The sequence below is a fragment of the Mustela nigripes genome, unplaced genomic scaffold (assembly GCF_022355385.1).
Source record: "Mustela nigripes isolate SB6536 unplaced genomic scaffold, MUSNIG.SB6536 HiC_scaffold_30, whole genome shotgun sequence".
Classification (NCBI taxonomy): domain Eukaryota; kingdom Metazoa; phylum Chordata; class Mammalia; order Carnivora; family Mustelidae; genus Mustela; species Mustela nigripes.
The window spans coordinates 2,421-18,008 of NW_026739445.1; the positions used below are offsets into that span (position 1 = coordinate 2,421).

The following is a 15,588-nucleotide window of genomic DNA, read 5'->3' on the forward strand; positions in this document are numbered from 1 at the left end:
AGTCTGTGCTCTCTGACAAACAAAGGAGTAAACCAGGGAAAAGAAGGGCATGGGATGTGAAAGACAGGAGATTCAGTGTGCAGGACAGCCAGTAGAATCCCGGTGAGAATGGCAGAGGGAAAGCCCTGGACCACAGTGGTGCGGGCACAGAGGCAACCCGCCCAGAAAACTTCAGGAGGGATTGCTTTAAGATGATTTCATTCATATTACAGCTCATGCTTCCAAACATGTTAAGAGACTATTTAAACGATTTGTTGAGAGTCTGGATTTGAATTAGTGATAGATACATAGAAAATAAAGAAAAGTGGCAAAAATAACTTAGGGTAAAGTGGAAGGCAATGTCCTGGAGAAAAGGAAAAGTATTCACAATGTACGAATCAGCTTTAAGTAGCATTTTACATAGTCCTTATATAAATATTAAATAACAGTGAACCAGATTTCTAATGCAACTACCTCGAGGGAGTAGCAATTGTATGTGTTAGGATGAGGATAGGAGGGAAATAAATCCTTACATTCTGCAGTAAGTTAATATGTAATATCTAGAACTAGAAAAAAATCAGCAAATAAAAATTCAGATAGAGTATTTAGAATTATGGAGGTAAATACCAAGAGAAAGAGGTCAAAGAATTGCATGTGGTTTCCTTACAGGGACAGAATGGTAGAGAGGGGAGGGAATAGCTTTTTAAAACAAGCTTTACACTGTTCTTTTATTCTTTATGTTCTCATATTTCTTGTAGATTCCTAATTGCTATGTCTTATGGTAGCTTTGTTTTTAACTGAGAAATTGGCAAACTTTTTTCCAAAGTGGCTGCACTGTGAACATTCCCACCTGCAAAATGTCCGAGTGTTCAAGTTTCTCCACAACTTCACCAACATTTTTTTGTACCTGTATTTATTCTTAGAGATGTTCTGCTGCATATGAAGTAGTATCTCTTTGTGATCTTCATTTGCATTGCCTTTGACTAATGATATTGGGGATATTTTCATGTATTTATTGGCCATTCTTATATCTTTAGTGAAACTTCTCTGGATTTTTTGCCCATGTTTTATCAGATTGTCTTTCTATTGCAGAGCTGTAAGAGTTACTTATATATTCTAGATACAGCTCCTTTATCAGATAAATAATTTCTAAGTATCTTCTCTGAGTTTGTGTCTTGTCTTTTCATTTCCTTAGTGGTACTTTTTAAAGCACAAAAATTTTTAATTTTGATAAAGACAAATGTATTAGTTTGTATTATGCTTTTAGTGTCATATCATGTTTAATAGTACAAGACTAAAAGCTTTCCCCTAAGGTCAGAAGCAAGGAAAGAATGCTCTCCACGTCTATTCAACATTGTACTTGAAGGCATTCCAAAACTCAGAAGTATGTACCAAGTGTAGAAGGAGAGCCCGCAAGAGAAACACACTCTTTCTGTTCTGAGGCATGAGAACAGGGTTTCTTAAGGGTTAGTGGAGAAACACCTCCCCCATATTTGTATCTTCTTTTTTCCCCTTCTCTGCTCTCCTTGTCCCTAGGGTTGTTGCCAGGGCTTTCCAGCCATGGGAGCAGTGCAGGGAGTCTCCTTCTCCCTCTCCCACTCCCCCTGCTTGTATTCCCTCTCTCGCTGTGTCTCTGTCAAAAAAATAAATAAAATCTTTAAAAAAAAAAATGAGATGATGAGCTATAAGGTGGAAGAAAATATTTGCAAACCATACCTCCAACAAAGGACTCGTATCAAAAATATATGAAGAACTCTCAAACATAACCCAATTAAGAAAAATGAAAGCACTAAAATGTTGTCAAAACACTTGACACTTACCCAAGATACCATATGGATGGCAAATGAACACAGGAAAAGACATTAGCCATCGAGGAAATGCCAATTAAAACCATAATGAGGTACCACTCTATGCCTCTTTAAATGGCTACCAAAAAATATAGTATCAAGTGCTGACAAAGATCCAGGGCATTTGGAACTCTCATACATTTCTGGTAGGAATGCAAAATGACACAGTCTCTTCATAACAGCCCTAAACTGGAAACAGCTAGTGAATGAAGACACTGAAAGATGAGATTTCTGATGCGCTCTTCATAAAAAAAATAAACTTTTGACACATAGGACTTCAGTGAATCTCAGAGACATGCTGAGTAAAACAAACCAGTATCCAAGATTACACGGTGTGTAATTCCATTTATAGGATATTTGTGAAAAGGCAAAACAATAGCAATGGAGAACAGATACTGGTTGCTAGGGGTTACGTGTAGGGGAGGTTGAGACTATATATCCCTATATAGGGATAAGAAAAGGGGTTCTTTGGAGGTGGAACTGTTCTGTTTCCTAAAAGTGGTGGTGGTTTTATGAAGCTATGCATTTTTTTAAAACTCAGAGAATTTATTACTCCCTTCAAAGAAATGACGCTGTTGGTAGGTATGTGGAACACTGAAACTATGACACACTGCTGGTGATGGTAGAAATTACTACATCCTCTTTGGAAAACCATTCTTGGTATCTACTAAAGCTGAGCCTGTGTATACCTTATTGCCCAGTAACACAAAAATGCATACATGCAGTCACCAAAAGATGTGTACATGAGTGATTTTCTCAGCACTGTTTATAGTAGCCTAGACTGGAAAGTATCTTAATGTCCATAAATATTAGAATAGAAAAGAAGCTATGATATATGTATGTGGGGCGGTATGTGTGAACCCATATATCACACATACACATTTCTATTCCTTTAAAGGAGTACTGTGCAGCAGTAAAAATAAACTTGCCCATATCAGCATGGATGGTATACAAGCAGTGTTGAAGGAAAGAATTGAGGCACAAAAGAATATGCTCTGTATCGGTAGTTCTTTTAAAGTGTGGTCCTGGGACGTTTGGAGGTCCTTCAGATGATCCTTTCAGGGAGCCTGCAAGGTCAAAAAGTTTTCATAGTGTTACCAAGACATTGATTTGCCCCCTTCACTCTTACCCTTCAGCTAGCGCACCATGGAGTTTGAGAAGCTGTGTAAATCAGGGTCTAGCAGGGAAACAGAAATCACACAATAATTCGAACAGAAAATTTTAATATAATGAGGTTAACTGTGAGGGGGTAAAGACAGTTATGAAGTATATCCTAGGGTCGAGAGTACCAGGGAATGACAAACGTTGAAGGGAGCCTTCTCCCTGATGCTGGACTTCAGACCTCGTTGGAGAAGTCATGTTTGCTGCTCATTGGGTGGTAGAGAAATTTGCTAGTTACCATTGGCGAGACCTGGCACGCAGTACCCTCCAGAGTGAGGGCTGACAGACAGGCTTAATGAGTAGGAGATCAGAGCCAGAACTGGCAAACAGGAACCATGCTTCTTGGGGTACAGAAAGCCAAAACTGGGAACCAGCTGCTGAGGTACCTGAGAGACTGAGAATGTGCCTAAGAGGGTGGGTGCTGCTGAAACTCAGTGGGGATGATGCATCTGGGTGTGCGGCTCCCACTCCACAGGCAGTGCCAAAGCAGGAAGAAGAAAAACGAAAGTGTGCTGGAACCAGGAAGGGAAATTTGCACTTCCTGCAGTGTCCCTTCGTGTGTGTGCCGTGCAAAGCTTATGTATGCCTTTTGCCAGCTGCAAAGACGACATACTTATAGGAGCCAGTCGCATGATCACAGAGCAGGCAGTGGAGGGTGTATTTGGATCTAAGAGGCAATAAATCCATAATGGGCACACTCTGTGATAGCATGGATCACCTCTGATAGCATAATATGTCTTTGTATATTCTTAGGTTTTAAGATTTTCTGTTTCAGTGTGTAACATAAATACCAGCAGCTGTACTTTACATAAAAGTGCTTTGGGATCATCAGTTTTTAAACACAAAGGGGTTATGAGTCAAAAGTTTGAGAACTGTTGCTCTATATTATTCCCTTTAAATTAAAGTTCAAACAAAAGACAGTTCATCGGCAATGCTAAAGGCCCAGCATACTGGTTACTTTGGGCGGGAGCACAAAAGAACCTTCTGGGGTACAGGTCACAGTCTGTTTCTTCATCTGGGTGCTGATGCATTCACTTGGTGGAAGCTCATTCGTGCTTATGATCTGTCTGCTTTTTGTATGCGTATTATAATTTCAGTAAAAAGTTCAGCCTCTTCTTTTCCCTCTTTCCCCAACCTACACCCTGTTGTGAAACCTGCATGTAACTTTTTTTAATAGTAGCACAGTCCTACACTAGCTAATCTTCATTCCTCAGGATGAAAGACTCAGTTGGGACAGAGTGGGGAAAAAAGCTGCTTGGTAACACAGCTGTGGCCTTCCTGCTCACCCTCAGCTCTGTGTCCCCCACCCCCAGAATGATCCCCTACTCCCACCTACTCCCACCCCCAGAATGATTCCCTACTGGTGGGCATAGTTGGTCCCTCCATGGGAGTAGCTTAACTAGAAGGCTGAAAGGATCTTTGGTTTTCCTTGAGTGCCCTATATATTTCCCAGGTTGGGGTGGGGCTTACATGTTCTGAGATCAGTTATGTTGACTTTTTCATACTTTCTCTATATTTCCTATGCTATTTTGAGAGAATATTTATGAATTCCCTGTATTCTCTGAATGATTAAATTTAACTGATTTAGGAAATTATTTTCCTTTTTGTCTGGATCCTGGTTTGTGCTTTGCTTTTTGATTCTTTCATCCTCTCTGAACGATTTCCATTTTAGTCTCTATTTCTAGTGTTCTTACTGTCTTTATGGTCTTTCTTTCCATATAGTTTCAGAATTGAATTCTTTCCTGTGTCTTCCAAGAAATAAGTCTGACCTATTTCTTCTCTTCTGCAGAATCTCTTCTCAGAATTTCCTCTTCTTCCTGTCCACTTGCTAGCCGTGCACACAGCTACTGGTACTGCTTATACACTGCGCAGTTTGCTTAGTCATCTTCTGTGTCTCACTTGATTTCATTCTTTTGTTGTTTGGTAAGCCAGCAGCTATGTAGTTGCTCTGGCTGATCCTCTGCTTCCTAGTTCTCCTGCAGTAATGAGTGGGATTAATTTGGGAAGAGAAGTCATATCTGACTTAGTACGCTTCAGTTAAATAATATTAGAAACTCTTTTTCTGAGCTCCCTTTACCCATATACAGGCCCATTCCTGATTTCAAAGTCCTGTGCCAACAGTCTGTGAGTTAGGCATTCGGGATGAAAGCATGAGTGTCTTGGCTTGCTCACCTGTGATGTACCTGAAGCATATAGTACTGAGTATAAATGTATAATCTAGCCTCTGTTTATAACATAACAGTTTTAATGGGAAGTTGTTCTCAGAAGTATTACTTGGAATGCTAAGGGCAAATATCCTTCCCAGAGCCAAGCACCTGGTCTTCTGGGCCTCACCTCTGTGGCCTGGACTTGGAGGAAAGGAGCTGTAGACAGGGCGGCAGGCTGTGTGGTGGCTCCTAGTGGGGTTTGGAGTGAACCCAGGGTGAGGGGCACAGACTGGTGTAGAAAGGAGTCTGTAGGCCTGTAAGTGGGAGTGGGGTTACTAGTAGAAGGAGATGGAGAGCACACTGTGAAGGGAAGAACGGTCAAGACAATGGTAGGGGCTGAAGAGGGATATAATGAAGGACAATGGAAGCGTTTTGTTTCTCCTTTCCTCTTTGGAGAGAGGAGGAACTGGTGCTGATGGGCCCCCAGGGAACTCCTCCTTCTGATTCTCCTTTCAGCCCCTGGCCCTTGTCATGTCTTTCCCCTCCCATTTTCCTTCCTTCTAGCTGCCAGCCAGCAGCCCTCGGGCGACACTTTCAGTAGCGAGGCTGTCATGGCTGCTTCAGAAGAAGGGCTTATTGGCATTTTCCTCGGTTCCGCCCCCTTCTTTCCTGTCTCCAGTCCCACTGGCAGGTCTAACAGGAGATGGGAGAGACCATGAGGTTTGAGGAGCTTGTGAGAGCTGGAAATCAAGGTGGAAAGAGAAGGCTGGAACCAACGGTTGGAGTTTGGAGATACCTACGAAAGAATTCCATGTGCATTTTTAGGAGTGCAGATGTTCTAAACCGCATCCCCTGATGTCCGCTTGCCTGCTGCTGTTCCCGGTCTCACTCGTGCAGTAGCTCCATAGCAGATGAGACCGGCGGGAGAGACCATGTTGCCTAACAAAGTGCTGGAAACATACAACTAATACATCGATTTTGTGTGCATATAGTTTGGGTGTGTTTGGTCTTTTTGTTGTATTTCTAGATATAGTTTTTACCATATAATTTCACCATGGAGGAGACAGCATCAAGCGTTTGTTGAACAGAGCACGGACTGTGAGTCCTCATCAAGCTCTGCCACTCCCGTTTATGTCTGTCCTCAGCTTCTCTGTGAAATGTGGCTCCAGGTACCTCCCAGAATTCTTAGGAAGCTTTTGTACCTAATACAAAATACTCAGTAAATATTAGTTCTTTTCCTTTGTGGAAGGTTTTTTTTTTTTTAGATTATTAAATTGCATAGACTTTCAGTGTTTCTGATTTTTTTTGTCTAATTGAATTCTTGAAACACATTGAGTTTCCGATTGGTGATGTAGTCTTAGTACATTGTCCATTAAAATGAATCAGCAGAAGACACTGATCAGGAAGAGAGGCCTAATTTTAAGAATATAGTTCATATCTCTAAGACAATTTAAGTCTAAACATAGAATTTTAAATAGGTACTCTTTGTTAAACATGCAGCATTAACCCAGACTTAAATGAACAGTTACCAGGAGTCCCACCACTAGAGCAAACTGTCTTTATTGTTCTATTATCCCTCCTACTCCAGATGCATTGAATATGCTGTTTTAACAGTCACTTTTTATAAAGGCATTTGCTTTGTCTCTAGGTGTAAAACAAAGGTGTATCCAGATAATCTTCCTACAACCAGTGTGGTGATTGTTTTCCACAATGAGGCTTGGAGCACACTTCTGCGAACTGTCCATAGTGTCATTAATCGCTCACCAAGACACATGCTAGAAGAAATTGTTCTAGTAGATGATGCCAGTGAAAGAGGTAAATTTTAAATTTTAATGCCAGTAATATACTAAGCTTTTATCATTAATGGTTAAGAAACGTCGGTATCATTTTTAACCTAATAATTTTATTCAGACTTCTAATTTATCCTAAAAGTATTGGTGGCATTTAGACTCATTCACATATGCAAAAAATTATGCCCTTGTGAAACTTAAAATATTACCATAATTAACATTTGTGTCACAGCTTAATCTTTTTTTAAAAAGAAATAATGTATATAATATAAAGATTTATGCAGAACAGTGAAAAAACCCACATGATTTTGTTAGAATTTTCCTTGTGGGAAGCTGCAGTCATGAGTTAATGGAGAGAGACTGGATCCTCCTTGGAGCCAGGATGGAGAAATTGAATTCTATGTGTAGTGGGAAGTACCTCTGACAGGAAAATGGAACCTTAGCTAGGTGAGACTTTGTTCTCCAGATTATTCTTAGGTTTTTCCATTTTCTCCATTCCTAGGTTCAGGAATGACCTATAGCTAGTTATATAAAAGGGTGAGGAAGGAACTTAGGAGAGTGATATGTAATATGACTCTGACCTCATAAGAAATTTCTACAGTGACTCTTACTCTTCCAGGAATCTCAGAATTTTTCACAAGCGTAGAATCTCTCAAATTATCTCATGAAACACTCTCTTAGGAAAGTTTTTAAAAGTACCTTGAGCTAACGTTATTTATTTTGAATCCTTCTTAGAGAGTTTACACCACGGCGTGAAAAAAGGCTCTGCTAAGTCGCATCTGTAGGGAAACCTGTTAAACTCCGACATACCCAGCATTTCCCAGGCGCTTTTTCTCACACCACTGTTGAGGACCATTGGTGTCTTATGTTCATCCCCCCGATGTTCCTGTGCTCTCATGAGAAAAATTTAGAAGAACTACAGAAAATGGCTCTTCCTTCCTTCCTTCACCAGCCTTAGACTTCCTGACCATCATTTCAAGCTCTTTTGCTACTTAACTTTCTCGCCAAATCTCTCTTTGCATCTGCTAAGGTGTTTTCTTTTAGTATTTTACGTCTCTTTCCGTAACTATACTAAGTATGTAAATTTAATCACAATAACTTCATGTCTTAATTATGGGAAGTAATTTGCACATTAATAACAGTTTAAATCTTACCACTGTGCCAAATTGTAGAAGTATAAACAAAAAATAATATAGCTTACCGCCTTAATGTGATTAAGATGACCATTTATAAACACACAAAGCATTTAAATAATAGTATGTAATGTAATTAATGTCAAAATGAGTGAGGTGTTAGAAATTAAGAATAGCACACTTAAAGAGTTATTGTTGACAATAGAAGTGTAAACCCTCGTGTGGATAATTGTTTGCTAGGAGTTAATTAATCCCTCTTTAAGAAAATTAGCCCAAGTTCATTGAAGCAGGAATATATACAAACACAGCCTGGAAGTGACTTGTGTTTGTTTTACTTACGTGTTGATATTTGCTAGATTAAATATTCCTCAAGGAGAGCTGTTTTTCCTCAGACGAAGCGAATTATTTTTCCATTTCCTCCTTTGTGTTCTCTGATCTTCTCTTCTGTGCCTGGGAGGGCTGTGTGTAAGCACATTTTTGTAGGACATGACCTAATCAAAGACACATGTGCCCACAGCTCTAACTTGACAAAGTCACATATACTAATAATAATTTCCCTTCCTCACTGGGGCCCTTCTTAATCACCCTACCTGTACATATCTATAAGAGAAACGTGGACCAAGATCTACTTCATGGCTCTACTTGGGGCTCTTGGTTCACTCAGCAAGACCCAGTAGTCCTGCCTACCCCAGAGACCTGGTCAGGAGTCTGGTTCTCCATCTTCCTCCTTGGAAAGCCTCAGATGTGTGGCTCACTATTTCTGATGGTTGGGAACCACCAGGTATTGTGTTGTTGTGGTTACAACTATAGTCCTTTTATCCAGATTGAGAATTCCCTAGTCTAACTTTCTTTGGCTCTCTTATTTGGATGGTAACTGGTAGGCCCTACAACCAGAGCAAGCTCTGTTTTTATGTAACTTTCTTACTCATGAGACAGGGGCAAGGCACCCTTACTTCTCACCTGGGCTACTGAAACAGACTGCTGGTCTGGCCTTCCCACACACACCCTCGCCTTCCCCCCTCTGTTCTTGCTGCATGCCCTGGGAGCTTTTAAACATGCTGCTCTGATCTTGGCATTTCTGTCTAACCCCGTTCCTCGGAGGCCTGTATGACTCGGCCTCTGCCTGCATCTCTCCTCACATCCCAAGCCATCCCCTGGCCACCCCATCCCCACAGTTCAGCTCACATGTTTACTCAGAATCGAGATATATTTAGAGAGGCCTTCCTTGAACTCCCAAGACCAGGTCGGGTCCCTCTGAACATGTTTTGGAACATTACACTCCATAGCTCTCATCAGAGTTTTAACTATTTATCTGTTTAAAGACCATCTCGCCTACCAGACTCTACACTCCGTCGGGCATGTGTGCCTACCCCTCTTTCCTCATTGCCCACAGCACTTATTGCATAAATAGTCCAGAATTTAACGAGTGAATGAAAGAGTGATCTACCAGTCAGTTAACTCTTGCCTCTACTTTTTGTCTATGCAGACTTCTAATTAGGTTGCGTTAGCGTGCCTGGTTTGCTTCTGGCCTCAGGATACCCATTTTCATAGTTGAACTGCTGAGTTGTCAGTAGCTCCATTTATTAGGTATGAAGTAGGCACTATAATTATCCCCGTTTTACTGGTGAGGCTTAGCGTAAACCTAGCGCTTGCCTCTTAAATGCTACATAACTCACGTGTAATAACATCACAGTTACAGGGTCTAAAATGAAGACAGAGTCTGGATGAGTCCCCACTCCATGTCAGAAGTTATGTAATCATCATCTCAGAAGGTTATCTTAAGACTTAGGACTGATATAATGTTCCTAATCTGAGAGGACTATTGTTTTTCTCATCTTTCGCAAAAGGAAGCAGAGATTCTTATTTAGTAGGGATTAGGAGTCAGATTTTTTAGACTCTAAATTCCTTGTTGTTTCGACTGCTCGAAGATTTCTCAGATGTTCCTGTAAGCAGTGAAATTTTCCCAACACCCTCTCTAGCAGTCTCACGTTCCCTGATGGAAAGATGCTGAGGGATCCATTTATAGGCTAATAGCTATAAAGATATTCTGATAAATAAGATGCTACCTTATTTTTAGATGACATAGTAGCTTCTACTCATAGTCACTTAACCTCCCATGGCTTCATTTTTGTAGAATTATCCCTGGGTACATAATTCTATATCCTCTTTTAGGAAGACACCTATTTCTTTTCTTTTCTTTTCTCTTTTTATAAGATTTTTTTTATTTGTTTATTTGAGAGTAGTAATTGAGGGAGTAAGTGGGAGAGAGAGCGCACGCATGCATGAGCAGGGGGAAGGGGCAGAGGGAGAGGGAAGCGCAAGCTCTCCACCGAGCAGGTAGCCTGATACAGGACTCGATCCCAGAATCCTGGCATCATGACCTGAGCTGAAAGCAGACACTTAACAAACTAAGCCACCCAGGCGCCCAGACACCTATTTCTTAGCCTTATTGCATGAAGGCCACAAAGATGTAGAACGAAGATGCCAAGAAAATATGGCAACTGTTTTGAGCTGCCAGACCAGAGAATCATGCATTTTTCATTTTATTTATAGAGAGGACAGAGTATTTTAACTTTCAGAGACGTGGGATTTGGGAATTAGATTGCTTTGATTCTTAAGAAGACTTTAAGCTGTCTGATATTTTTGGGAAAGCTTATTGGGAGACATCTTGTGTATGACACACCCAGCCTCAACTGGTCTGAAGCCCTAAAACATACCCCACACCCCATCACGTAGGAGTCCATCACACTCTGCACATAAAGTTAAATTTGTGTTAGTGCAGGTGATTCCACAGTCCTCAATTTTTCTCTCTCAAGTTCCCTTCTGGGATTTCTTGTTGTGGATGAAAAGATGAGCTTTGAAGTCAGGCAGACCAGGGTTTGAATCTTGGTCCACTCCTTAACAAGCTGTGTGACTTTCATTGGTTCATTTTAGATTCTAAGTCTCATATTTGTGTGTCTAAAATATGTGTAGTGACAGTCTCATAGCATTGCTATTGTCAGGATTAAATGATATAAAATGGGTAAAGAGCCTGGCATTGTGCCAAACAGAAAATGGTAGCTGCCATTGCAGAATCTTGCTCTACTCCAGGATTGATGTTCCCCCCGCCTTTTTATTCAGAATGGAGTTACAGCTCTCTGACCCTAAGATTTGGTTCATAAAATCACAGTGGTGACCTCGTAGGAGTTCTACTCCAGCTATTTTACAGATACTGTTTTTAGCCCAAATTAATTAGGAAATACATTAGCAAAACTGGAAACAATCAGTAGTATGGTATGGTGGGGTCGTAGACCTTTCACTTTCAAATTTTCTTATCCTGATTATTTCATTATTGAGTCATTCTGGTCTCACCAGTTCAAGCAGGCAAGAACCTTATCACTCCTATTTGTCTTTCTCTCTGCGCTACATAGGAAGCCCTTTGGATTCCCATGTTTAGTACTTAAGGAGACCCTTAATACATACACCATGCTCTCTGGGACCTTCCCCTTATGAGAATCCTGTGGGACAGAGCTAGTCCTGGGAGTCCCAGCAGTTCTCTCTCAAGTTTTTCCTCCTCCTAACTGGCCTGTTGGGACTAGTTGGAAGGACATTTGACCATATCACCCTCAAAAACTTCTCTAGCAGTAATTCCACAAACTAACCTGAGCTGAAAAATTCTTTCTCTTTGTGTTGAGGAAGCTGAGCCTTTCCTGCTTTTTAAAGTCCAATACGTACTTTGGAGGTAAGACTTCCTTGGCTCAGAGACATAACCTCTATCTGAACACTCCAGAAGAGATGCTGGTTTCACACAGCCCCTTCCTTTCCTTCTCCTTTCCCCCCCTTTCCTTCAATTGCGCTTCCCTCTTATAACCTTTGTTACTTAGATCTACCTGTCTGCTAAGGAACTCTGTTTGATCCAGCATTTTCCTTCTGAGCTTGACCTCACTTACTGCCTCCTGCAGAAGAACTACATAGTTTAAGACTGTGGTAGTCCATAAGACAGTGAGTCTCGAGTTGGATCTTTTTTTTTTTTTTTAATTTTTTTTTTTTTTTTAAAGATTTTATTTATTTATTTGACAGAGAGAGACCACAAGTAGGCAGAGAAGCAGGCAGAGAGAGAGAGAGGAGGAAACAGGATCCCTGCTGAGCAGAGAGCCCTATGTGGGACTCGATCCCAGGACCCTGAGATCATGACCTGAGCCGAAGGCAGCGGCTTAACCCACTGAGCCACCCAGGCGCCCATCGAGTTGGATCTTGAAGAAATCCCACAACTGTCTGAATTCTAACAGTTGTTGCATGTTCTGTTCCTTCGGTCTACAGAGGTCTGGAGTTAATGTTCTTCGACTACTTTCTTTCTACTCCTGATCCTTAAGCATGATTAGAAAAAGAAGAAGTGAACTGGCCCAGTTGCTTAGGGAACTTTGTCTTTGACTGAGCCTGAGCCCAAAGATTTCTCCTAATTCTTCATGTAATAAGATAGAGGCAAATCTAGGACGTTGTCTCAGGAGATAAAAAAGCTCCCTGTAGTGAAATGGGAGCTTCACTAAAAGTGCTCAGGAAATAGTTGCTGAATGAGTATTGCGCATCAGAATTGCTTTACATCTGGGTAGCACCAGGTCAGTCTTTTCATGTACCATTTTTTTGTTTTATTAATTTTTCAGACTTTTTAAAAAGACCTCTGGAGAGTTACGTGAAAAAATTAAAAGTACCAGTTCATGTAATTCGAATGGAACAACGTTCTGGCTTGATCAGAGCTAGATTAAAAGGAGCTGCTGTGTCTAAAGGCCAAGTGATCACCTTCTTAGATGCTCACTGTGAATGTACAGTGGGATGGCTGGAGCCTCTCTTAGCCAGAATCAAACATGACAGGTAAGTTTCTCAAGTCTATACATTTGTTTTCAGTGTGTTTGTCCTAAATGGTATAATAAGCTGAAAAATTCTGAGTATATAGATAAATGCAAAAATAACTTCCTCTGAAGTTTCCTTTAAAATACCCATGAAGAACTCTAAACTAAAAGGGAAGATAATCACAAAGAAATGTTTGTAGTCTTGTTGGTGAGGCTGGATTAGGAAACATGTTCAGATGTTTACCTTATGCTCTATTTACTAAATGGGAGCAGAACAGAAGACAGTGACCTCAGGAAACGTAAGATAAAACTATTGCCCCCTCTGTCTAAGGCTAATACTGGAGCAGGCAGGTCATCTCATCCCTGTCTCCTTCCTTACTGGGACTCTAGCCCTCAGCTTGATGCATGGCAAGAAGAAGAAGGGGGGTGGGGAGATACACAGTGTATCTTACAGTGCTTCATTGTATATGGAGAAGCACTGTACTCTCTGATGATACAGGAAGAGCAGTGGGAGCAATGCATGCATTTTTCAAAGAATTACCTGCTCCTGGTCCCTGGCATAGTTCTTGTGTATCCGGAGAGAAGCTAACTTCCATCTGCTAGACTTAACATTAGTTGAATTTCTTCTTGTCATTGCAGTTTGTGCCAGAGGCTGTCTGTGCCAACTTAGCATTAAGGTTTAGATTTTAGTAAGGTAAACTGTACTAGTTGAATGAAACATGGCAAAAGCCATTGCATCTGTTCTGTTAGCAAATACTGGGACTATATCTCGCCCTTTCAAAGGTGAATAAATGGGGAAAACCAGCATTGGGGCAATAAGAAGGTACAGCAGCGTTAGGAAGAACAGTGCCTAAAGAAGGAAGAGACCATCTTTGTAAATGGTTTTCTAGGAGTAGTGCCTGGCTGATTTGGGAAATCCTAGCTTGCATAAGACCACACGTGAGCAGGAGCCTGGGCCCAGGGAGAGAAAGCAGCAGTGTGAGGAAATGGCAGAAATGAAAGGGGGGATTGACTAAACTGAGAACCACAATTTCCAGTTTGGGCTGTATGGTAGATTAGGTGTCCTGACTTACATTTCCAACTGAAAGAGCTTAAATGCCGGATAAATTGTAAGACATGTTTTTAAATACATCAGTGAGCTGGCACTGAAGTCAAGTTTTGCAAACGTCAAAGCAAAGTGAGATGAGTGAGTGGTCCAAACACTAAAATCAGATCTCACTTGGAGAGGTTCTGCCAAACTTAGAGGACACAGAACCTCTCTTGACTTGATAGACAAATGGGTGGGAAGGTAGGAGACTGGGTCTAGGCCCTGCCTAAGGCTGGAGAAGGAAGAGCAAACACCTGTGTAAAGCTAGGATCTTGTACCTCTGTGTGAGTGAGAATGAGAAATACATCCTACCACATCAAAGAAAACTTGCCTGTTTCAACCTTGGTATGCGGTGGTGACAGGGAAACAAGTCTCCCCTAAGAATTTGTAAACAATATAGAAAAAGAAGGGAGGAAGCAACTCGGCTCTTCATAAGACTAATATAACTTTGATAGCATAGCCAGAAAATAAATATATGGAAAATTACACAAACCCACTCATGAACAGTAACAAAAAATGTCATAATACCAGAAAATCGAGTCCACTAGGAGGGAAAAATAATTATATAAAATACACACACATATATAAATATATAATATATATAATGTAGATTTTATGTATTTATATGAGAGAGAGGGTTAGTGAGAGAGAGAGAGCGCGCAAGCGCAAGCACTAGCGGGGGGAACAGTAGAGGGAGAGGGAGAAGCAGGCTCTCTGCTGAGCAGGGAGCCCAACACAAGGCTTGATTCTGGGACTCTGGGATCATGACCTGAGTTGAAGGCAGATGCTTAACTGACTTAGCCACCCAGGCACCCCAAAATATTTTTATTTTTATGTGAAAAATATGTAAAAGAAAATATGACTAATTGGTTTAGTTTAATAATATAAAACCAGTTCACATAATACATTCTCATTAACATTTCTAAAACTGATTGAAACCTATCATTAAAAATCTGTCATCACTTTAATAAATAAAAAATGTGTTCACTTGTGATTAAATTGAACATCCGTTTATAATTAAAAGTACTTAGTGAACTAGTACAGAATGGAAATTTACTAATCTGAAGAAGGATGGCTTTTCAAAAAAGCTTTAACTAGCAAACATCTTATTAATAGAAAAAAGTTGATTTTTTTTTTTTTTTTGAGAGAGATAAAGAGTACATGCAGGTGAGAGGGAGAGAGAGAATCCTAAGCAGGCTCCATGTGCAGAGCCTGACAACAGGGCTTGATCTCATGACCCTGAGATCATTACCAGAGTTGAAATCAAAGAGTCCGATGCTTAATGGACTAAGCCACATAGCCCCATCCCAAAATATTTTCTCAAAGATATGGTGCATCCTTATGATGCCCTGAATTACTACTAATAGTTAGTATTATTGGAAGCTTTACGTTTTACAGGAGTATAAGAAATAAAAGGTGTAAAATGAAACAAGATGGGATCGGGAGGGAGACAAACCATAAGAGACTCTTAATCTCACAAAACAAACTGAGGTTTGCTGGGGAGAGGGTGGTTGGATTATGGACATTTGGGAGGGTATGTGCTATGGGGAATGCTGTGAAGTGTGTAAACCTGGCGATTCACAGACCTGTACCCCTGGGGCTAATAATACATTGATAA

The 15,588-nt window shown here is 40.7% G+C and overlaps 1 protein-coding gene across 1 annotated transcript in view; it reads left to right on the forward strand.

Annotated features, from left to right (window-relative positions):
- Positions 1 to 6,787: 6,787 nt before the first annotated feature.
- The window catches only part of LOC132008068 (polypeptide N-acetylgalactosaminyltransferase 1), a 30,543-nt gene continuing 21,742 nt past the window's right edge, over positions 6,788 to 15,588 (forward strand). Inside the window, exons 1-2 of the mRNA XM_059386460.1 lie at positions 6,788 to 6,949; positions 12,698 to 12,905. Coding sequence (XP_059242443.1) covers positions 6,907 to 6,949; positions 12,698 to 12,905 — 251 coding nt within the window. The 5' untranslated portion in view covers positions 6,788 to 6,906. The remainder of the gene's footprint in view (positions 6,950 to 12,697; positions 12,906 to 15,588) is intronic.